This window comes from Jaculus jaculus, chromosome 10 (assembly GCF_020740685.1).
Source record: "Jaculus jaculus isolate mJacJac1 chromosome 10, mJacJac1.mat.Y.cur, whole genome shotgun sequence".
In the NCBI taxonomy this organism is placed as follows: Eukaryota; Metazoa; Chordata; class Mammalia; order Rodentia; family Dipodidae; genus Jaculus; species Jaculus jaculus.
Window position 1 is genome coordinate 4,113,442 of NC_059111.1, and position 25,083 is coordinate 4,138,524.

At 44.9% G+C, this 25,083-nt stretch overlaps 1 protein-coding gene across 1 annotated transcript in view; it reads right to left on the minus strand.

The window, feature by feature from the left end:
* The window catches only part of Mns1 (meiosis specific nuclear structural 1), a 39,841-nt gene continuing 14,758 nt past the window's right edge, over nucleotides 1-25,083 (minus strand). Inside the window, exons 4-10 of the mRNA XM_045160470.1 lie at nucleotides 18,675-18,777; nucleotides 16,976-17,205; nucleotides 14,840-15,056; nucleotides 14,636-14,743; nucleotides 10,906-11,163; nucleotides 1,726-1,851; nucleotides 1-267 (exon numbers count right to left, since the gene is read on the minus strand). Of these exons, the coding sequence (XP_045016405.1) occupies nucleotides 175-267; nucleotides 1,726-1,851; nucleotides 10,906-11,163; nucleotides 14,636-14,743; nucleotides 14,840-15,056; nucleotides 16,976-17,205; nucleotides 18,675-18,777 (1,135 nt within the window). The 3' untranslated portion in view covers nucleotides 1-174. The remainder of the gene's footprint in view (nucleotides 268-1,725; nucleotides 1,852-10,905; nucleotides 11,164-14,635; nucleotides 14,744-14,839; nucleotides 15,057-16,975; nucleotides 17,206-18,674; nucleotides 18,778-25,083) is intronic.

Consider the following 25,083-nt stretch of genomic DNA (forward strand, 5'->3'; position numbering starts at 1 on the left):
TTAAATTATTCATATGTTTAATTTGTTAATTCCTTACAAATTATGAGGTTTGGTGATGTTCTAGGATATCCAAATACACAGTGGGTTTCCACTATCACTGAACTGTAAAATAAATGTTACACTGACATCTAGTGGCAGCATACAAAAAACCCAGGTTTTACCAAATCTTGACTATCACTTTTCTTCACAAACTTCACTTCTTTTCCGATAGGCTTTCCGGAACTCTTCCCCAAGCATGTTGATGTCATCCTCTTTCTTAAACACTCCCTGCAACAGAAACATTTGATGAATTATGTGGAACTTCAGAATATGTCACTAAATCATTTTAAGATTAATACACATATTGGGCTGGAGAGATGGCATAGCAGTTAAGTGCTTGCCTGTGAAGTCTAAGGACCCCAGTTCGAGGCTGGATTCCCCAGGACCCACGTTAGCCAGATGCACAAGGGGGCACATGCGTCTGGAGTTCGTTTGCAGTGGCTGAAAGCCCTGGCGCGCCCATTCTCTCTCTCGCTCTCTATGTGCCTCTTTCTCTCTCTCTCACTCTCAAATAAATAAATAAATAATCTTAAAAAAAAAGATTAACACACATATAGTCACCATACATATAGACATGAGGTTTGTAAAGTTCTCCAAGACAGTGGAATCTATGCAAGAGTTATAGTTATAAAACTTAATCCTTGCTGGGCGTGGTGGCGCACGCCTTTAATCCCAGCACTTGGGAGGCAGAGGTAGGAGGATCGCTGTGTGTTCATGGCCACCCTGAGACTACATAGTGAATTCCAGGTCAGCCTGAGCTACAGTGAAACCCTACCTCAGAAAAAAAGTGTTTTCTAAAAATTATTATTCCAAATATAGTCAGAAGATTCTTGGGCTGATTCACTCCCTGATTTGTCACCTCAAGGCAGACATTTATTGTAGGACTCTGTGTCTTCTGCTTTGTAACTACTGTGTACTGCTCGCGTGCCTGACAGGGAAAGACTCGGTATACTGTCTCCTGCTCTTGTCTTGAAGCAGCTCCACCTCACAGTGAGGACACCGGGCTCAGCTGATGTGTGGGGCTCACTGTGGACCACCTTCTAAAGACCTACTTATGGCCTAACTGACAACCCCCAACACACAGCACATTCATTTCAGACTTTCAAGCATGTGCCAGTCACTGACGTCACCAATTACCATGTCTCTTCATGTATGCCATCCATCACCTTTGGCACGTGAAACTTTACAGCTACCCTGGGGCAGTTTACTTCTGGAACTCCTATGCCGAAAGGAAAGGAAGTCCAGAGCGGAGGCCCCAAGGCTGGGGCGCAGCTCCGCTGGTACAGTGCGGGCCTGGTCTGCACAAGGCCCCGGGCTTCCCCTCCAGCATCACACAAAGTGGCAGTGGTTGTGCCCACTGTAATCGGGAAGTGGTGGCAGGAGGATCAGGAGTTCAAGGTCTGTCTTGGCTACAGAGGGAATATGAGGCCACCTTAGGCTATAGACCGTCTCAACATTCATTAATTTTAATTGAAATGAAATATAAGTTCAATAAATGTATCACTATCACCAAAGTGTCAAAACCAACTCCTAGTTTGGAGATGTTTACACGGGCTCAGAGAAGCTTGGCACCAGCCAAGACCACACTGCTGCTTCATAACAAAGCAAGAGCAAATGACATCCATGTCTTCCGACACTCAGACACCCTTACTGAAGGTCACGAGGTGACACCTTGGGGACCCTCACCTTGGGGAGATAGCCCAGTAGCTTGGCAGCGTGTTCCTTGAGCAGCTTCTGCCGTTCCTCCTCGATGACGTCACTGATGCAGCCCTGCCTGCTCTGTTGCAGCTGCCACTCTTCCAGCTCTCGCCGCTGGAATGCACAACAGGGAGAGCACGTTAGCCGCCCACGCTTTCCAATACCCCTGTTCTCGCCGTGAGCGACGCGACCACAACCGAACTCGCTGAAAGTATAAGAGGTACTTTTGTACACATCTTTGACATGGACATGCACATACAGATCTATCCATTTTATCATTACTCCTTTAAACCTACAACAATGACAGTTATGACTGAAAGTCTGTTTTGTTCTGCAGTGCTGGGATTCAAACCCAGAGCCTCATGCATACCAGAGTTCAGCAAGAACTCTACGACTGAACTCTATCTCCTGCCCCACTTATTAGATCTTTGTGTAATGATGTAACTAGTTTGGCCATAATATAGAATTTCCCTTATGATATGGCTCAACAACTTGACTAGTGGTCCTTATTTTATTTTCTATAAATACAAATTTTTCTAATTTTCAAAAGTTTTAGGGAGGTATGGAGCCAGTCTGTATATTCAGGAAAAATTTGGAATATTTCTGTGGGAAACGCTTTCCTGAGGATTGTTCAGATTTTGTCTAAACCATACAAATTCTTAGAAGTAGACAGAATTTGAAGCTATCTCTGTAATAAAGAAGACAATGTGTCTTTTAGGACTGTGTAATGACATAAATTATTAAGTTACATCATCGTAAAGACCTACATATGTCCTGGGGACAGAACAAAAACATTGTCTAACTTTACTGACCAGTGAGCTAAGCCTACTTCTTCAGGGGTTAGGATAGGGAATGCTTACAGTTTTAAAACATCAATTCATGGGGCTGGAGAGAAAGCTCAGCAGGTAAGGTCTTGCCTGCAAAGCCTAAGGTCCCAGGTTCAATTCCCCAGTACCCAAGTAAAGCCAGATGCACAAGGTGATGCACATGTCTAGAGCTTGTTTGCAGTAGCTAGATGCCCTGGCACACCCATTCTCTCTCTTTCAAATAAATAAATAAAATATTAAAAATCAATGCACACGTTGTGTAAGAATAGGCACTGGGTGGTTTTGTCTTATGGCAGTTTGCACACATCTTGCTGATTTCCCCACGAGCTTTCTGACAGGCTCTCACCCATTAGCAAGGGCTCATCACTGCTTTTGAATGTGAAGAGTGTTCAAGGTTTTGTCTTTTGGACACTTCTACAAGCCTTTTTATTTCTGCCTTCTTGATCACTGAGCAAGCAGCTGACTGCCTTCACTAATCCAACATTTATAAAGTTTTTACAGTGTAGCAGGCAAACCATACTTATAATTATCTCCCTTCAAGACTACAGTTAGGTCATGATTGGTTTATATCCTGCCTATGATTGGTTTATATCCTGCCTAATGACTTGAGGTTTTTACTTTAAGAGTCCACTGAAGTTTATGCAAGAAAGGCACATGGTAAAATTTTTTAAAATCATAACTGGACTGAGGAGATGGCTGAGTGATTAAAAATGCTTGCTTGCAAAGCCTGCCAGTCTGTGTTTGATTCCCCAGTACCCATGTAAAGCCGAATGCACAGAGTGGTACATGAATCTGGAGTTTGTTTGTTTGAAGTGGCAAGAGACCCTGGAGTACCCATACTTTCTCCAACTAATGAAATAAAAAAAATCATGATAACCTGTGGCAAATGGACTGATGTTTACAAAGAGACCAGTTGCAAAATTTAGGGCACAGGTCAAAGACACAGCTGGCCTCCTGTGCACTGTGACTACATCTAGACTCACGTTTTTGACCATGTCTTGGTCTATCTTTCCTAGTTTTCTCCAAGACTCAAATCCTAGGCCTTCTGATTGCTTTTCATTGTTACATATCCTTTGTGGGAATCATATTATTAAATCTTTCTGTGCTGCTTAACTCCAGGTGAACTTTTTCTAGAAAAACAGCCCAAAAAACTCTTCTGTGTGCCTGCCTCTGGCATGTTTTCAGGTGTTCCTGGCTCACAGCAGCAAGCCTGCAGCTGGCGCGGCCTGTCCGGAGCCCTGACTCAGCGTGCGACAGCTTGCGCTCTGGAGCCTCTCGCAGCTGAAACCTCCCAGTTCTTTTGACGACTTCCACACGTTATATGCTAAACAAAAGCATCTCTCATCTGCTTTTTATTTAAAAACAGGGATAGGGCTGGAGAGGTGGCTCAGCAGTTAAGGCACTTGCCTGCAATGCCTAATGAGCCAGGGTTTGATTCCCCAGTGCCCACAGAAGCCGGATGCACAAAGTGGCACTTGCATCTGGAGCTTGTTTGCAGTGGCTAGAAGCCCTGGTGTGTCTGTTCTCTCCCTCCTTCCCTCTCCCTTTGGAAATAAGTAATAAAAAACCAAGATGGGCTGAAGAGATGGCTCAAGCAGTTAAGGCATTTGCCTGCAAAATCTAAGGACCCTAGTTCAATTCCCCAGTACCCATGTAAAGCCAAATGCACAAGGTAGAACATGTGCCTGGAGTCGCTGCAGTGGCTAGAGGCCCTGGTGTACCCATTCTCACTATGTGCCTCTTTCCCTCTCAAATAAAAATTTCAAAAAAACAGGAACAAATTCTTTTCTTCCTGTCACCTCCTACTTTGTTTATAATCTATCCCGGATCATCATCTCCCTCCTTTTGTTTAGAATGTAGTACATCAATATCCTGATGTATCACGTCTACTCTGCCTGCCGCATACTTCTCCATGCAGGAGGATTCCAGGTGCTGCAGGTTTATGAAACCCTTCGCCAGTCTTCTCTATGCTCTCATGTACTTCCAGATACACCTCCAAAACTCTGCCTAAAGTGTACCACACAGGTAATACCATGTATATTACCACTGGTGTCCTGTGCAGGTAATGTGCAGGGCTTTACCACCAGTGTGCCGCACAGTTAATACGCCACGTTTACCACCAGTGTGCCACACAGTTAATACACCACGTTTACCACCAGTGTGCCGCACAGTTAATACACCACGTTTACCACCAGTGTGCCACACAGTTAATACGCCACGTTTACCACCAGTGTGCCGCACAGTTAATACACCACGTTTACCACCAGTGTGCCACACAGTTAATACACCACGTTTACCACCAGGGTGCCACAGTTAATACACCACGTTTACCACCAGGGTGCCACACAGTTAATACACCACGTTTACCACCAGTGTGCCACAGTTAATACACCACGTTTACCACCAGTGTGCCGCACAGTTAATACACCACGTTTACCACCAGTGTGCCACAGTTAATACACCACGTTTACCACCAGTGTGCCACACAGTTAATACGCCACGTTTACCACCAGTGTGCCGCACAGTTAATACGCCACGTTTACCACCAGTGTGCCGCACAGTTAATACACCACGTTTACCACCAGTGTGCCGCACAGTTAATACACCACATTTACCACAAGTGTGCCGCACAGTTAATACGCCACGTTTACCACCAGTGTGCCACAGTTAATACACCACGTTTACCCCCAGTGTGCCACACAGTTAATACGCCACGTTTACCACCAGTGTGCCACAGTTAATACACCACGTTTACCACCAGTGTGCCACACAGTTAATACACCACGTTTGCCACCAGTGTGCCACACAGTTAATACGCCACGTTTACCACCAGTGTGCCGCACAGTTAATACGCCACGTTTACCACCAGTGTGCCGCACAGTTAATACGCCACGTTTACCACCAGTGTGCCGCACAGTTAATACACCACGTTTACCACCAGTGTGCCGCACAGTTAATACGCCACGTTTACCACCAGTGTGCCACACAGTTAATACGCCACGTTTACCACCAGTGTGCCGCACAGTTAATACACCACGTTTACCACCAGTGTGCCGCACAGTTAATACGCCACGTTTACCACCAGTGTGCCGCACAGTTAATACGCCACGTTTACCACCAGTGTGCCGCACAGTTAATACACCACGTTTACCACCAGTGTGCCGCACAGTTAATACGCCACGTTTACCACCAGTGTGCCGCACAGTTAATACACCACGTTTACCACCAGTGTGCCACAGTTAATACGCGTTTAACACCAGTGTGCCACACAGTTAATACGCCACGTTTACCACCAGTGTGCCGCACAGTTAATACACCACGTTTACCACCAGTGTGCCACAGTTAATACGTGTTTAACACCAGTGTGCCACACAGTTAATACACCACGTTTACCACCAGGGTGCCACAGTTAATACACCACGTTTACCACCAGGGTGCCACACAGTTAATACACCACGTTTACCACCAGTGTGCCACACAGTTAATACGCCACGTTTACCACCAGTGTGCCGCACAGTTAATACACCACGTTTACCACCAGGGTGCCACAGTTAATACGCGTTTAACACCAGTGTGCCACACAGTTAATACACCACGTTTACCACCAGGGTGCCACAGTTAATACACCACGTTTACCACCAGGGTGCCACACAGTTAATACACCACGTTTACCACCAGTGTGCCACACAGTTAATACACCACGTTTACCACCAGGGTGCCACAGTTAATACACCACGTTTACCACCAGGGTGCCACAGTTAATACACCACGTTTACCACCAGTGTGCCGCACAGTTAATACACCACGTTTACCACCAGGGTGCCACACAGTTAATACGCCACGTTTACCACCAGTGTGCCGCACAGTTAATACGCCACGTTTACCACCAGTGTGCCGCACAGTTAATACGCCACGTTTACCACCAGTGTGCCGCACAGTTAATACGCCACGTTTACCACCAGTGTGCCGCACAGTTAATACGCCACGTTTACCACCAGTGTGCCACAGTTAATACACCACGTTTACCACCAGTGTGCCGCACAGTTAATACACCACGTTTACCACCAGTGTGCCACAGTTAATACACCACGTTTACCACCAGTGTGCCGCACAGTTAATACGCCACGTTTACCACCAGTGTGCCACAGTTAATACACCACGTTTACCACCAGTGTGCCGCACAGTTAATACACCACGTTTACCACCAGTGTGCCGCACAGTTAATACGCCACGTTTACCACCAGTGTGCCACAGTTAATACACCACGTTTACCACCAGTGTGCCGCACAGTTAATACACCACGTTTACAACCAGTGTGCCGCACAGTTAATACGCCACGTTTACCACCAGTGTGCCGCACAGTTAATACGCCACGTTTACCACCAGTGTGCCACAGTTAATACGCCACGTTTACCACCAGTGTGCCACAGTTAATACACCACGTTTACCACCAGTGTGCCGCACAGTTAATACGCCACGTTTACCACCAGTGTGCCACACAGTTAATACACCACGTTTACCACCAGTGTGCCACACAGTTAATACACCACGTTTACCACCAGGGTGCCACACAGTTAATACGCCACGTTTACCACCAGTGTGCCGCACAGTTAATACACCACGTTTACCACCAGTGTGCCGCACAGTTAATACGCCACGTTTACCACCAGTGTGCCGCACAGTTAATACGCCACGTTTACCACCAGTGTGCCGCACAGTTAATACGCCACGTTTACCACCAGTGTGCCACAGTTAATACACCACGTTTACCACCAGTGTGCCGCACAGTTAATACGCCACGTTTACCACCAGTGTGCCGCACAGTTAATACGCCACGTTTACCACCAGTGTGCCGCACAGTTAATACGCCACGTTTACCACCAGTGTGCCACAGTTAATACGCCACGTTTACCACCAGTGTGCCACAGTTAATACACCACGTTTACCACCAGTGTGCCGCACAGTTAATACACCACACCTTTCCCCCAGTGTGCCGCACAGTTAATACACCACGTTTACCACCAGTGTGCCGCACAGTTAATACGCCACGTTTACCACCAGTGTGCCACACAGTTAATACACCACGTTTACCACCAGTGTGCCGCACAGTTAATACACCACGTTTACCACCAGTGTGCCGCACAGTTAATACACCACGTTTACCACCAGTGTGCCGCACAGTTAATACACCACGTTTACCACCAGTGTGCCGCACAGTTAATACACCACGTTTACCACCAGTGTGCCACACAGTTAATACGCCACGTTTACCACCAGTGTGCCGCACAGTTAATACGCCACGTTTACCACCAGTGTGCCGCACAGTTAATACGCCACGTTTACCACCAGTGTGCCACACAGTTAATACGCCACGTTTACCACCAGTGTGCCGCACAGTTAATACACCACGTTTACCACCAGTGTGCCACACAGTTAATACGCCACGTTTACCACCAGTGTGCCACACAGTTAATACACCACGTTTACCACCAGTGTGCCACACAGTTAATACGCCACGTTTACCACCAGTGTGCCACACAGTTAATACACCACGTTTACCACCAGGGTGCCACACAGTTAATACACCACGTTTACCACCAGTGTGCCACACAGTTAATACACCACGTTTACCACCAGTGTGCCGCACAGTTAATACACCACGTTTACCACCAGTGTGCCACACAGTTAATACACCACGTTTACCACCAGTGTGCCGCACAGTTAATACGCCACGTTTACCACCAGTGTGCCGCACAGTTAATACACCACGTTTACCACCAGTGTGCCACACAGTTAATACACCACGTTTACCACCAGTGTGCTGCACAGTTAATACACCACGTTTACCACCAGTGTGCCGCACATTTAATACACCACGTTTACCACCAGTGTGCCGCACAGTTAATACACCACGTTTACCACCAGTGTGCCACAAATAATACACTGTGCAATACCAAGTGTTAACACTATACACAAGAAATGTATTCTTTTAAAAATATATTATCTATTTATTTGAGAGAGAAATAGAGAGTGGGCATACCAGGGCCTCCATCCACTGCAAATAAACTCCAGATGCATGCGCCACCTTGTGCATCTGGCTTACGTGGGTACTGGGGAATTGAGCCTCGAACTGGGTCCCTAGGCTTCACAGGCAATCGCCTAACCACTAAGCCATCTCTCCAGCCCTAAGAAATGTATTATATTTTGTGGGGGGAGCACAGTGGCACACCATGGCTTCCAGTTGCTGCAATTGGACTCCAGACACATGTATCACCTTGTGCACTTGCACAACCTTGTGCATATGGCTTACATGGGATCTGGAGAGTCAAACATGTGTCCTTAGGCTTCACAGGCATCTGGCCCATGTACTGAAGAATTGAACCTGGGTCTTTATTCTTTGCAGACAAGCCCCTTAACTGCTAAGTCATCTCTCCAGCCCAAGAAATGTATTCTTAACAATTATGGAGATTCACATATTATCCAGTATTTTGGACATTTGTATGTCATTTTCTCCATTAGGTCAAACGTTACCAAGAGTTTCTGTTTACTTTGGTTCCTTCATCAACACATTCAAAAATGTCTTACAGGGCTGGAGAGATGGCTTAGTGATTAAGCTCTTACCTGTGAAGCCTAAGAACCCCAGTTTGAGGCTCAATTCCCCAGTACCCATGTAAGCCAGATGTACAAGGTGGCACATGTATCTGGAGTTCATTTGCAGTGGCTAGAGGCTCTGGTGTCTCTCTCTCTCCTTGTCTGTTGCTCTCAAATAAGTAAATTAAAAAAAAAGAATGTCTTGCAGGTTACAAAAATATCCTGAGAATTCTTTATGTTGTCCTTAGAGACAAAGAACACACTCTGATACTCATTCCTTTATCCTGGCTGTCACTTTCTAACTGTGAAACTCTGGGGAATATGCATCACATGTCTATGCCTTACTTCCTGCATCTTCAAAATAGAAAGGGGGAGATATTTTAAAGTTAAAAGTCATTTGTAATGAGGTTGGAAGAGTGAATGACTTATATATCTTACTGAAGATGGTTAGCACTTCAGTTATTAAAAATATTGTTATGTGACAAGGTTGCCGAGTGGTTAAGGCGATATACTGCTAAAAATATTGTTGCAGGATTGAAGAAATGGCTTAGCAGTTAAGGCAAAGCCTGCAAAGCCTAAGGACCCACGCTTAACTCCCCAGGACCCACGTAAGCCAGACGCACAAGTTGGTGCATGCATCTTGAGTTGGCTTGCACTGGCTAGAGGCACTGGCATGCCCATTATCTTTCTCAAATAAATAAACAAATATTTTTAAAAATATTGTTGTTATACCCAAAGAAATGTCCCCTTCACACTTAATGTTCTCTGCCGTTCTATCCTTACCTGCAACCCTTCTAGTTCTTCCCGCACCACCATCTAGTGGCACACATGATAAGAATTCTTCCAGCCTTCCAGTGAAGCATGAATGCACAAACCAGTGTGTCCAAAGTCACAGCCAGTGCCCTTCTAACCCCTGAACCCACATATCCAAAAGGTCCACAAAATGGAATGGCATCCATACTTTCTTCAGGACAGCACTCATATACTGATGGTGGAGGGGCGACCCCCCCACACACATTAAAAAAATACATTTCTTAGGGTTGGAGAGATTGTTCAGTGGTTAAGGTGCTTTCCTGCGCACATAAGCCAGATGCACAAAGTAGCACAAGCATCTGGAGTTCATTTGCAGTGGCTAGAGAAGCTGGAGTGTTATTTATGAGTAGTGGCCTGAAGTCTCCTACTCAGATCGAACTGGTCACCAAGCATTGTCGCACACTTCCTCCCCCTCTGCGTGCTGCGCTCGTCACTGGCACTCAGGACGCTCCTCACCCACCTGTCTCCCTTGTGCCCATCACTCTCTCCTGACACCTACTCTCACCACTGCTCCCAGGATCATCTCAAATGTCAAGCTTAGCATGTCTGAATTCTCCTCGTGGAAAGAAACCCCTTCTTAAAATAATACAAAGGTTATCCACGATCTGCCACTCTCCTCTGCCGAGTCAGCGTGCTCACACCATCATGATCATGCATGCTGTGTGTGTGTAAAATGCATGACCTGTCTTTATCACTTCTGTATTTTTTTTTCTTAACCAAGAACATGACTGTACAGGTGGCCAGGACTCAGTTGTATTTCTTATGTTCTCAATACCAGCAACTATTTATGGCACAGAAAGCATCAGTAGCAGTTTGTTAAGGTGCTCTACTAAACGAGTGACATGACGGGAGACGACGTGCGACACGGCTCGGGACGCCAGCGGTTCCCAGCAGCCGTTTGGCGGGTGAACAGGTGGACCCTGAGCCTCCCCCTGACCTTGTCTGCGAGGAACTGGCTGCGGCGCTCTTCAATGAGCTTCTCCACAGCCCGCCGGTGCTCCAGCTGTTTCATCCGCTGCTTCTGGGCATTCATGAGCTCAATGCGGTCGTCCTCGGCCATCTTGGCCAGCATGCTCTTCCGGAACGCCGCCTCCTCCTCCCTGGAAGCCTGCAGCACCAGCTCCTTCAGGGCCATCTGCTCCTCGAAGTCCTGCTTCATCTCCTTTCTCTTCCTCAGCTTCTCCTCAGCCTCCTCCTGCACAGACACGGGGGACAGCTGACTCAGTGGCCACTGTTGGTACTGCAGGGTGAAATGCTGTCTCGGAGACCAGTCAGCAGGACAGAGCTTGGTGACACCCAGTAAGACAATATGAATCTCAAACCAAGAAGTTAAGTTTTTTCATGGCATCTTGCCCCACCTTTCCAAACCCATTTGTACAGGGGGCACGTTCCTTAGCATGGCCAAGCACTTATTCTTAGATGTATGTATGTATGTATGTATGTGGTGTGTGTATATGTTCACATGTATGAGGCATATACATACCATGGTGCACACGTGGAGGACAGAGGACAACTTTCAGGCTGGTCCTTGCCTTCTTCATTTTTTCTGGTTGTTATTGTTTCTTTTTCAAAGTATGGTTTTACTCTAGCCCGAGCTCACCTGGAACTCACTCCAGGCTGGCCTCAAACTCATGGTGATCCTCCTACCTCTGCCTCCCAAGTTCTGGGGAAAAGGCGTGTGCCAACACATCTGACCTGTCTATTTCACTGTTTGAGGCAGGTTCTATTGTAGTATGTTGCTACGGGAAATTCTGTCTCTGCCTCCATCCAGTAACAGGCACGCTGTGATCACAGAAACCCAGCATAGCTCCCAGATTTTACATGGGGTCAGGGGCTCTGAGCTCAGGTACTCAAGAGTTGTAAAGGCAAGTGCTTTGTCCACTGAGCCACTTCCCCATCCCTCTATTACTCATTTTGAATATTTTATTTATTTGAGAAAGAGAGAAACACGTACACACAGAGAGAGAACAGGAGCACCAGGCCCTCTAGCCATTGCAAATGAGATCTAGATGCATGAGTCCACTTGTGCAACGGGCTTCACATGGGTCCTGAGGAATCAAACCCAAGTTCTGGGGCTTCACAGCCAAGCACCTCAGTCGCTGAGCCATCTCCCCAGCCCTACTACGTTATTTTTAAGTTGTAGTTTGAATATGCCCACCACCTTGTTTCTGAACTCTGAGTTAGCATGGGACTGCTTTGAAACCAGCTAATGTGATAATCACTTTGTACACCTGAGTTTGCGAATCGTGGACCGTTCAGGATGTACTATCCAGTTATAATGTCCAAACCGCATGTTCCTTGTCTCCAACTTCTTCCCTTAGGAAGTCAAGGCTGCTTTTTCTAGTCTTCAAATTCTCCTTCCCCTCTCTCTCTACAACTTAAAAGCATTAATTTAGCACTGACAACTAGAAGTTTCTTCCCAAGGAACTATAAATTCACCTGACATAACTAAGTTGTTTTCCTGCAAACTTTTCCAAATTTTTTGTGAAAAGTTTCAAACATACCAGAAAATACAACTTTACTGTAATCATTTGCTAACACCTCAGTTCTTCTAACTGCATTTTACTATTTCGCATTATCATCTATTTGTTCAGCTAGGATTGGCATGAATTTTAAATATTTCTCTCTTCTAATCTATCCAGGACTAACACAAACTCCAGGCAGGCCAGTAACCTCAGACATCAAAAGTCCTTAACACCTGCATTGGCTGTCACTTAGTTGTATTCATGTGTGTGTGTCATTTCTTCTCCAAAAAATAAATTAATTCCTAGAGAATTTATTTTATGTTTCTTTGAGGTACTGGATACCCAGTGTTTTTATAACATTTATTTAGTATTTACTTGCTATGTATCAAATACAAGTTAGAGGCTCACAGAAGACAGGCTTATTGTGCCATTAGGTTGAAATTTCCTTTGAGTTTATCATAACTGCACACAGGAATTTACTCTAGGTGGTAGTAAATTTGAAACAATTGTACTGTTGGTCTTTCTGGGAATCCACCTCTCAGGGAAAATTTTAATTTAATCTAACAGTTACGACATCTGGCTAAAAACCAAGGAAATGTTTGACCAAACAATCTTTTTGTTTTGTTTTGTTTTTGTTTTTTGTTTTTTACTTATTTATTTGAGAGTGACAGACAGAGAAAGAAAGAGGCAGATAGATAAATAGAGAATGGGCACGCCAAGGCCTCTAGGCGCTGCAAAGGAACTCCAGACGCGTGCTCCCCTTGTGCATCTGGCTAACATGGGTCCTGGGGAATCGAGCCTTGAACTGGGGTCCTTAGGCTTCACAGGCAAGCGCTTAGTTGCTAAACCATCTCTCCAGCCCCAAACAATCTTTTTTAATTTTGTTTTCTTAAGGTCGAGTCTCACTCTAAGCCATCTGACCTGGAATTCACTATGTAGTCTCAGGTGGCCTCAAACTCCTCCCAGCTCTGCCTCCCAAGCGCTGGGATAAAAGGCATGCAACCCCACAGCAGGCTCTGATCAACTCCGGTAGGGCTGGATAAACATTAGGCTTATGCACTAAGAGCTTCAGGTTCCTGGTCTGGTCTATGTTCTAAAGCCTAGCGTGTGGTTTCAGGAACTGCTGTTCATTGAAACCACTCTGGTAACTTTTTTTTTTGTTTTGTTTCTGTTTGTTTTTTTGAGGTAGGGTCTCAGACAGGTTAAGTTTTAACAGACATCGGAGCCTGGGTTCTCCTTCAGTACCACAGCCTTGACCTAGGACTCATGAGTAGACACTGCATGGGAGATGGCCCCGGCCCAGAGCAGTGAGAAGCAAGGGTAGAAAGCCAGCCAGCCTGGGGACGTAAGGCCCACCCCTGAGCTGGTACCACTGTGCACCCAAGGCTCAATCCTTCCAGGACCTCAAGAGGAATTTCCAGAACCTTCCAAGGAAGATCAGAACAAGCAGGCAGCCAGCCAGCCATCAGTCACTGTCCAGTTAGTTAGGGATAGCAGAAATCAGCTCCTGATGCCAGCAGAGTTGTTTAAGCCGTCACTAATGCAGCCCACAGCTGTCACTGCAACCCATATACCAATATAACCAATCCCATAGACCAATCTCAAGGGCATTCTGCTTGGGAAAGCAGCTGACCTCCAAAGCATTCTTGGGACTAGAGAGGTGACTCAGTGGTTAAAGACACTTGCTTGCAAAGCCCAATGGCCATGTTCAACCCAGATGTAAAGCCAGATGTACAAAGTGGCATGTGAATCTGGAGTTTGTTTGCAGTGGCTGGAGACCCTGGCACATCCATTAATTTATTCTCTTTCTCTGCTTGCAAATAAATAAATAAATAAAAATTTTAAAAAAGTGTTCTCTAAGCCGGGTAGGAGGACTGCTGTAAATTGAAGGTCACTCTGGGACTACAGAGTCAATTCCAGGTCAGCCTAAACTAGAGTGAGACTCTACCTCATGCTGTGAATATTTATCTACAAATGTTCCTATAAACATGCAGTCCTTACCTTTTAATCATTCTTTTCTAATACATGTAACTAAAGACACAAACAGCCCACATATTTTGGTATCCTGTCCTTTCATTATTATTCAATTTGAAGTATCTTTACCTGCGCAGTAACTGCCCCTCTGCCCGGCTGCAGCCACCATATCCCATTTCCCCTCAGATGACACTCCCTCTACGCTCGTGTTCCGGATCAGGAACTTACTTTGAGTTTCCTGTCGTACAGTTCCACTTGCTCTTCCTGGTATAGCTCCTGGCGCACTTGCTCCAAGTCGTCTCGCTGCCGCTGCATTTCTTCCAGCTTCCAAACCAGCTGTGAAATGTTTTGGAAACAAATGTTTAGGGAACCCAGATCTGGTAACTGATCTGATCATGCCCAGCCGAGGGCAGTGATCCTGGCACTAGCTACCTCCTTCTGCGTTTGCAGTCTTCTTTCCTCATTCTCGTGTGCTCTGGCCATCCGGTTCTCTTCTCGTTGTTGCTGCATGTTGGCAAACTCGAGGATTTTCCTGTTCTCTTCTTCCATCTCTTCTCGTTTCTTTTTTCTCCAGAGAGCCTGCTCTTTCTGAAACTCTTCAATATATTTTCGAATTGCATTCACTTTTTCTAATTTTTGTTGTTTTTCCCTAAAAAGCAATTATGGGTATGGTTTTCTAGTTATAGAAATACTAATAAAATGAGCCGGGTGTGGAGCACATTCCTTTAATCCCAAAACTTGGCAGGCAGAGGTAGGAGGATCGTAGTGAATTTAAGGCCACCATGAGACTACATAGTGAATTCCAGGTCAGCTTGAGCTAGAGTGAGGCCCTACCTCAGAAAAAAAAAAAAAAAAAAACAAACAATAAAACGTCAAGAAGTACAAAAGTTCCTCTGTTGATAATCATGTGGGAGAACACCCTTCCTAAGTTATAGTCTGCTGATCAACAACCACTTTGATAGCTTTTGCATGACACTAAATACAGTTTCAAGGAAGTTCTTCTCTCCTCTAACCTGCTAATGAAGGTTGTTTGTTTGTTTGTTTGTTTTTGTTTTTGCATGTGTATATGGGGTGGTTTGAGTTAGACGCTTCCCATAAACAGGTGTTCTGAATGCTAGGTTCCCAGCTGATGGAGATTTGGGGATTAACACCTCCTGGGGTCAGTGTATTGTTGGGGGTGGGCTTATGGGTGTTATAGCCAGTCCTCTTGCCAGTGCTTGGCATACTAGCCTACTGCTGTTGTCTACCTGATGTTGGCCAAAAGGTGATGTCTACCCTCTGCTCATGCCATTGTTTTACCCTGCCATCATGGAGCTTCCCCCTCAATTCTGTAAACCAAAATAAACCCTTTTACCCACAAGCTGCTCTTGGTCTGGTGACTTCTGCCAACAATGCGAACCTCACCGCAGCAATATATATGTGTGTACAAGTGCATATTGAGGCCAGGGGGTGATGACTGCTATCTTCCTCAATTGCCCTCCACCTTATCCAGTCATCCAGGGTCCCTCAGTGAACCCAGAGTTCACTAAGTCAGCTAGTCAAGCTAGCCAGCTGGCCCCCAGAGACCTGCTGTCCACCTCCTGAGTGGCTAGGATGACAGGCGTGCGCTCCACACGTGGCTTTTACATGGATGGCGGGGTCCAAGCTCAGGCCCTCATGTTTGCCTGGCAAAGGCTTTACTGCCTGAGCCATTGTCCCAGACCCCTAATGAGGTTTGCAACATCTCATTTCAAAAAGGCTGCCATCAGTAAGCATGAGTCTTATATACTCTGTACTTAAGCTGTCCACCAAGAAAACACATCAAAACACATATAATGTGGACAGATTTAAGAAAAAAAAGGCTTGTATTATATAGTCACTTAACAAGCAGATATCATTTATTAGCTCATTAATCTATTAACAATCATGCTGATAGAGATGAAGAATTGGTTTCTGCTTGCAAATAAACAAAACATATGTGATCACAGCTAAAACAGTATAAAGCACTGTGTAATGGTCATCATTATCACAACACTAGCCTACACCATATGCTCAGAACACTGTGTTCACTCACATCTCAGGCAGGTCAGAACACTGTGTTCACACACATCTCAGGCAGGTCAGAACACTGTGTACACACACATCTCAGGCAGGTCAGAACACTGTGTACACACACATCTCAGGCAGGTCAGAACACTGTGTACACACACATCTCAGGCAGGTCAGAACACTGTGTTCACTCACATCTCAGGCAGGTCAGAACACTGTGTACACACACATCTCAGGCAGGTCAGAACACTGTGTTCACTCACATCTCAGGCAGGTCAGAACACTGTGTTCACTCACATCTCAGGCAGGTCAGAACACTGTGTTCACTCACATCTCAGGCAGGTCAGAACACTGTGTTCACTCACATCTCAGGCAGGTCAGAACACTGTGTTCACTCACATCTCAGGCAGGTCAGAACACTGTGTTCACACACATCTCAGGCAGGTCAGAACACCGTGTACACACACATCTCAGGCAGGTCAGAACACCGTGTACACACACATCTCGGGCAGGTCAGAACAGTGGGGCACACTCACTCACATCTGGTCTTCCTCGTAGATTTTTCTGACGATCTCATCGATCATGAGTTTCTCCTGCAGCAGCTGCTCGTAGGCCTCCTGCTTTTTTCTCTCCTGTTCTTCAACTTGCTTCTCTAAGTCCCGGAAGTACTGCGCCTTGTTTTTGTTGCGCTTGTTTTCCGCGGCGTTTTCCTCCTTTGTTAACCTCTCATGTTCCTCCATCATGACTCTGGCTATTTCTGCATCACGTTTCTGATATTAACACACAATTTCTTGTTCAGTTTCAAATATGAGCACAGTATAATATTTTAGACAGAGCTGAATATTATAAAGCCTAACCTATAAACTTTTAAAACGTATTTCATTATTTATTTATTTTACTTGAGAGAAAGACAGATAGAGAATGAACATGTCAGGGCTTCCAGCTGCTATGAACAAACTGCAGATGCATGCGCCACCTTGAGCATGTGGCTTACATGGGTCTTGAGGAGCTGAACCAGGGTCTTTTGGCTTTGTAGGCAAGTGCCTTAACCGCTAAGCCATCTCTCCAGCCCACCATAAACGTTTTTTATTAGGTAAAGAGCAAATCACTAGGACTGCATACACATACATGTGCAAAAGTGAAAATAAAAGGTTGGAGAGATGGTTTAGTGGTTAAGGCACTTGCCCACAAAGCCTCAGAACCCATGTTCGACTCCCAAGATCCCATGTAAGCCAGATGCACAAGATTATGCATGTGCCGCAAGGTCACTCATACACGCAAGACGACACATGTGTCTGGAGTTCCTTAAGTGGATGGAGGCCGTGGTGCACCAATTCTCTCTCTACTAAAAAAAAAGAAAATGAAAATAAAAACAAAATGGTTACAGGTTGTAAATGGCACATGGATCCTGTGTGCACATTTGTATTACTACATAAAACAGAACAGACCAAGAAAAATCAGACCGTTCTAGGTGGCAGTGTGCACTGCAGTGACAACATCCCCCCTGGTTTCCAGTGTTAACGAGGCAAACCTTATACCCATACTGCACAGAAACATTACTGAGGGCATCCAAGACTCCTTTACCTAACAGCGATCCTGGCCCTCACTAGGTACAATGCTGAGAGTTAGAAAAGGGGTAAAAGTAGAAACCCAGGGAAAAGAGATCGTTTTATGAAGTAGCAAAGTTTCCTGCAGAAAATTATGAAAATATGAACACCTGAAAATCAAAAGGTTACTAGCATGACTATTATATTTGAGAATGTTAACAATCTGTACCGTAAGGATTTGTCGGTTAGAGAACATAAAGACGGCAGGAGGTCCGGGCCTGCAGAGGCCGGACACGAAGGGAAACAAGGACCCACATGAAATCAATCAAGATTTTCAGTACTTAAAGATCTGGAAATTATATGAGTATTTGGAAACCTTTTAAAAAATATTTTATTTATTTGAGAGAGAGAGAGAGAGAGAGAAAGAGGAAGAAACAGAGAGAAAAAGAGAATGGGCACACCAGGGCCTCCAGCCACTGCAAATGAACTCCAGACACATGTGCCTCCTTGTGCATCTAGTTTACGTGGGTCCTGGGGAACTGAACTGGGATCCTCAGGCTTCACAGCAAACACCTTAGCTGCGAAGCCATTTCCTTCGCCCCAGAAAGCTGTTAGGGAGTGCGCCACCTCTGAACCCGGCCTGTTAGTGGTTTAAGAGCACAAGACAACGTGAGAACCCAAAGTAGCGTTACCATCTGCTCATAGTTGATGGCGTCCTTCTCTGCAATCTGGGCTGCCCTCTCTTTATTCATGTAAGCTGCTTTCAATTTCTTCTCCAGTTCTCTGAGCTCAATACTGGAAAAAATAAAAATTTAAACTTGAAGATTAAAAAAATTAAGCTCAGGCGGGCGTGGTGGCGCACGCCTTTAATCCCAGCACTCGGGAGGCAGAGGTAGGTGGATGGCTGGGAGTTCGAGGCCACCCTGAGACTACAGAGTGAATTCCAGGTCAGCCTGAGCTAGAATGAGACCCTACCTTGAAAAACCAAATAAATAAATAAAATTAATTAATTAATTGATTAATTAAGCTCCGTGGGAAACTGGCTATATTTCTGTTTCCTCAAAGACAGTCTATAACCAGTATCATTTTGTCTAAATAAGTCAGTTGGTCATACCTGAAGGACACACCAGGTGTTATGACTGTTTTCCTGGCTTGGAATGTCTGCTGTTTCCTATCACGCTCTTCCATTGGTTTATTCCATGTGGTACTGCTCCACCACGGCTCTTGTCTACTGAAGGTGGTGTGTCCTCTCCACTGTCTTCGTCCTCAGCGACCTTGGTACTTTACATCTCCATTCCTACTTTCTAATCAGCTTGTCAAGTTTCACAACAGAACTGGCTGGGCTTATAGTTCTGGTTCTGTTTCTTTGGGTTTTTTTGTTTGTTTCATTGTTGTTTGCTGTGCTGGGAAGTAAACCCCAGGCCTCACATACACTAGGCAAGGACTCTGTCACCAAGTTACACTCTGGCCCCGTATGTTTTGTTCTGATAAACCTCCATACTTTTCAGTGAGTGTTTTCTTATGTTCATGTACGTTATTATTTTTCAAATATAATTTTCCTTTTTTACAATTTTTTCAGCTTTTTCAATTTTATTTATTGTTATTTGAGAAAGAATGAGAAAGAGGCAGGCAGAGTGAGAGAGAGAATGGGCATGCCAGGTCCTCCAGTGACTGTATACAAACTCCAGATGCATGTGCCACTTTATGCATCTGGCTGACGTGGGTCTTGGGGAATCAAACCAAGGTCCTTTGGCTTTGCAGACAAATGCCTTAACTGCTAAGCCATCTCTCCAGCCCTCAAGTATAATTTTCTAATGGTTGCCAATTCACAGAAAAGCCAATGTTTATGTCCAAAGCCAAAGTCACCACTCAGTTCACTGTCTGATCTATAAATTCTTTAGGATTTCCTGCATACAAAGGAGAACTTCCAATCCTCCTGCCTCACCTTCCCAAGTAGACAAGATCATAGGTCTATACACCAGGCCAGGCTAGATGTGGTGTCTTTAGAACTTACAGGAAATTTATGCTTCTGTTTCTTGTGCCAAAATGTATGCATGCTGTCTACCATGGAAACTCACTAGAGATTCAGGGGTCAGGGTTTTTCTGGGGGCAGGTCACTTAGGGTCTCTATCTCATATATAAAAAAAAATTCCAGAATCCCAGAAGGAAAACAGCATGTAGAATAAACCACATTGTTTATAAGTCTGGGCACAGAGAGTCTCTCATCCATTAGGTGAGAATCTACTCACTACCTAAGCTTTTCAAAGCCCTCCATGGACCAAACTTAGTGGTGGAATTTCAGAAGACAGTAGTCCAATGCCTTCCTTGTGCTAACTTCTACTGGGCCGCATTCTGAAATCTTACCACACCTTCTCCTCTGTTCATTTGTTAAGGATATCTTCCTTTCCAATTTTTAAAAATAATTACTTATTAATTTATTAGGGACAGAGATAAAAAGAGGCAGAGAGAGAGAGAGAGAGAATATGAATGGGCACACCAGGGCCTTCAGTTGCTGCAGATAAGCTCCATAAACACATGTCCCCTTGAGCAGCTGGTTTACATGGGTACTGGGGAATTGAACCTGGGTCCTTTGGCTTTATAGGCAACTGCCTTAAGCACTAAGCCATCTCTCCAGACCCTCCCTTCCCCATTTTTAAATGAGATAATTACAAGTTGGTTCATTTCATATTTGTTTCAAGTTTCATGATCATTTTCTAGACGATGATAGATTATTGGCCACTTTTACTTCACTCACTTCCTACTTAAGTTTTTTTAAAATATATTTTATTTATTTATTTATTTGAGAGTGGGAAGGAGGGAGGGAGAGAGACAGAGAGGGAGATAATGGGCACATCAGGGCTTCCAGCCACTGCAAAAAACTGCAGATACATGTACCACCTTGTGCATCTGGCTTACATGGGTCCTGGGGAATTGACGAGGTCCTTTGGCTTTGCAGGCAAGCGCCTTAACTGCTAAGCCATCTCTTCAGCCCCCTACGTAAGTTTTGCTACATTTTAAACTCTTTACTTATTTAAAATTCTAAAAGACATTTCAGTAAATGTTTTATACATTCAAATTTCCTTAAATATGCAATGCATTTACCTCCTGCAGATCTGAAGTTCAGTCTGGGACCACAGTTCTCCTACAGTCCTTTAATGTGAGAATCTTAATGATCGGGTTCTGGTTGTGTTTATCTGAAAATGTTATTTCATGCCCATCCTTTTCCTTCTCATATAACTTACTAACAAGCTAACGGCCTGATTATCCATCTGGAACATAACTGTGCTAACATCAGAAACTGGTAGGAGCACTAATAAGGGAAAAGTTTCTGAGCTTCTTTTGCTGAATTTAAATACAAACTACCCATGGAGTACTTGTTTCTGCTTTCATAAAGCTATGTGTTATGCAATATCTAGTTATTCATTATGCATCAATTATAATTTAATACATAGTAATTATAGAACTGGGCTGGAGAGATGGCTCAGTGGTTAAGGCACTTGCCTGTAAAGCCTAAGGACCTGGGTTCGATTCTGCAGTACCCACATAATGCCAGATGCACAAGGTGGTACATGCATCTGGAATTTGTTGGCAGTGGCTGGAGGCCCTGATATACCCATTCTGTCTCTCTTCTTTCTGTCTCTACTTACAAATAATAAAAAGTATTTTAAAAATATAATTGTAGAGTTCTCATTGATCCATGCCACATTTGAGATTCCTAAAAATAAGCAGTTTTTTTTTAAGAGAGAGAATGGGTGCACCAGGACCTTCAGCCTGCTGCAAACTCCAGACATGTGCGCCCCCTTGTGGCTCATGTGAGACCTTGAGCATTTGCATCACTGTGTGTCTGGTTATGTGGTACCTGGAGATTTGAACGTATGAGTTCTTAGGCTTCACAAGCAAGTGCCTTAACTGCTAAGCCATCTCTCCAACCTGAGTTTCTTTAAAAAAAAATATTGTACTTATTCACTTGGGAGTGAGAGAGAAAGAGACACAGAGAGAAAGAGACAGACAAAGAGAAAGAATGGGCTCACCAGGGCCTCCAACCACTGCAAATGACTCCAGATGTATATGTGGGGCACCTTGTGCATCCAGCTTTACGTGGATTCCAGGGAACTGAAGCTTGGTCCTTTGGTTTTGCTGGCATACACCTTAACCACTAACCCACCTTTCCAGTCCATGAGTTTAACTCTAGTTATGAAAAGTTAAATTTTCTTTTGTGTATTTTCTTAGATTATAAAAATTATATGTTCAAAATCAGTAAGGTTCATGATTTCTAAACTTATTATTTTCCACACAAAGATCTTTTATCCTGCATTTTAAAAATAAATTGATTTTAAGGCTGGAGGGATGTCTTAGTGATTAAGGCACTTGCCTGCAAAACCTAAGGATCCAGGTTCAATCTCCCAGTGCCTACATAAGCCAGATGCACATGGTGCCACATGCATCTGGAGTTTGTTTGCAGTGGATGAATGCCATGGTGTATCCATTCTATTTGCCCCTCCCACTCTCAAATAATAAAAATAAAATAAATTTAAATTTAAGCTCAGTAGCAGTGATTCTGAATTACTTAGGAGAGAGTGTAGGTGCCTCAGCAACCGTTTCCTGAATTTGGACTTCCTGGTTTGCAGACGAAGGCGCCAATCTGAAGTCTGCTTCTCCACGTCGATCCCAGCACTAGCAGCGGGCAAATGAAGACTAGAAACCTCAGTGCGACTGAGGTGGCACGCCGTGCGGAAGAGGCTCAGCTGAATGCCCCAAGTACGAACATGATTCTCACAAGGCGTAGGTAGGCTCTAAGTCCATGCAGTTTCTCCTGCCCACTCCGGGCTCAGCCATGCCTCTCCATGCCGCTACTGCTGCTTTGAAGTCTGCTTTGTGATTTTTATATTGCTGGATTTGAAAGTCTGATGAGGATGTGCTCAGGTAGTTTCCATCATTTAGGGTGTGTTAACCTGTGGCTTTGTCTCTTATCATTGTTGGAAAGTCTCTGTTGAGAATCCCTCCAATAAAACTGCTTGATTGCCCTCTTCCACCTCTGACGACAGTACTGAGAGCACCATTTAGAACTGCCCCTCACAGTGCACATCGCATTTCAGTTCCCATCTGCGATTTATTATTTACTTATGAGCACATAAAGAGAAGATGGACATGTGGGTGTGCCAGGGCCTCTTGCCACTGCAAATCAATTTCAGATGCAAGCACCACTTTGTGCATCTAGCTTTACGTGGTATGATAGTTTGATTGAGGTGTCCCCCATAAACTTATGTGTTCTGAATGCTTAGGTCCTCAGCTAATGGCAATTTGGGAATTAAAGCCTCCTGGAGGCAGTGTATTTTGGGGGGTGGGCTTATAGCCAGCTTCCTCTTGCCAGTGTTTGGCACACTCAGCTATTGCTGTTGTCCATCTGATGTTGCCCAAGAGGTGACGTCCACCCTCTGTTCGTGCCATCATTTTCCCCTGCCATCATGGAGCTTCTCCTTGAGTCTGTAAGCCAAAATAACCCCTTTTCCCCCCACAAGCTGCTCTTAGTTGGGTGTTTTCTACCTGCAGTGAGAACCTGACTGCAACACATAGGGACTGAGGGACTGAACCCTGGGACAGCAGGCTTTGCATGCAAGCTCCTTTAATCACTGAGCCATCTCCCCAGCCCCCATCTGCATTTCTATTCTTTGTCTCTACATACTTTATTCTGGACATGTTACACTGTCTAACAGAGCCTAATTACACCCTGCAAGTAAAGCTTATATGCATGGAGGGCCAGGACCTTGAGGCTGCTACTGAACTCCTTGCCATGTGCTGATGACCATGCTTTGCTTGGTTTCCCTTTTTTTTTTTTTTTTTATTTTCTGAAGTAGGGTCTCGCTCTAACCCAGGCTGACCTGGAACTCATTATGTACTTTCAGGCTGGCCTCAAACTCATAGAGATCCTCCTACTTCTGCCTCCACTGGCTGGATTAAAGGCGTGTGCCACCACAACTGGCCCATGCTTTGCTTTCTTAACCCCCAGCAGGACTTTCACACCAGCTGAGACCTCAAGAGAAAATTCAGCTATCAACAAATGCCCAGCTCACCACTGGGGTTTCTGCCCTCCCTAGCTGTCAGTGCTGTATCGTTCCCGGGCCGTGTTCAGAGGGAACGTCTATCTGAACCACTCAGTCTGCGATGATCCAAGCAAAAAGCTCTCTTGCCGAATTCTTGTCATCAGTGAATTTGACAGACATGAGAAATAAGTACCTTTAGATGATAGAAAGCCATGTGTAGTGGTTTGATTCAGGTGTCCCCCACAAACTTAGGTCTTCTGAATGCTACTCTCCCCAGCTGATGGCAAGTGGAAATTAACGTCTCCTGGAGGCAGTGTATTGTTGGGGGCGGGCTTATGGGTGTTACAGCCAGTTTCCCCTTGCCAGTGTTTGGCACACTATCCTATTGCTGTTGCCCACCTTATGTTGGCCAGGAGGTGATGTCCACCCTAAGCTCATGCCAACATTTTCCCATGCCATCAAGGAGCTTCTCCCTTGAGCCTACAAGCCAAAACAAACCTCAAGCTGCCCTCGGTTGGGTGATTTCTACCAGCAATGTGAACCTGACTGCAACACCACAAAAGATAGGTGGAGTTAGAAAGCTTGAGAGCAGAGCAAGATGCAGGTTTCAGCAGTGAGTTCAAGGCTTTCCCCTGCTAGGATTAATAATCTCATCAAATGTCAGATTAAATTTGTAGACCTCAAAATACATGTGAAAATATTTACTGACCATAAAATATGATTTAGGGAGCTGCTGAAGCTCATGCCTGGTGCCTGTAATATTCCACACAAGTCCTATGCAAGTAAAATAAAACTAAGAAGACTTCCAACATACTTGCCACTACCCAAGTAAAGAGTGGTACTTACTTGGCCCTAAATTTTGACTGACAATATGGCATTACTGTCTACAGGAAATAATCCAATGTTGGGCAGCATTAAGAAATCTATCCAGGAGCCAAGTGTGGTGGTACATGCCTTTAAGCCCAAAACTCAGGAGGCAGAGGTAGGAGAATCTCTGTGAGTGTGAGGCCAGCCTGAGGCTACCTAGTGAATTCCAGGTCACCCTGGGCTAAAGTGAAAC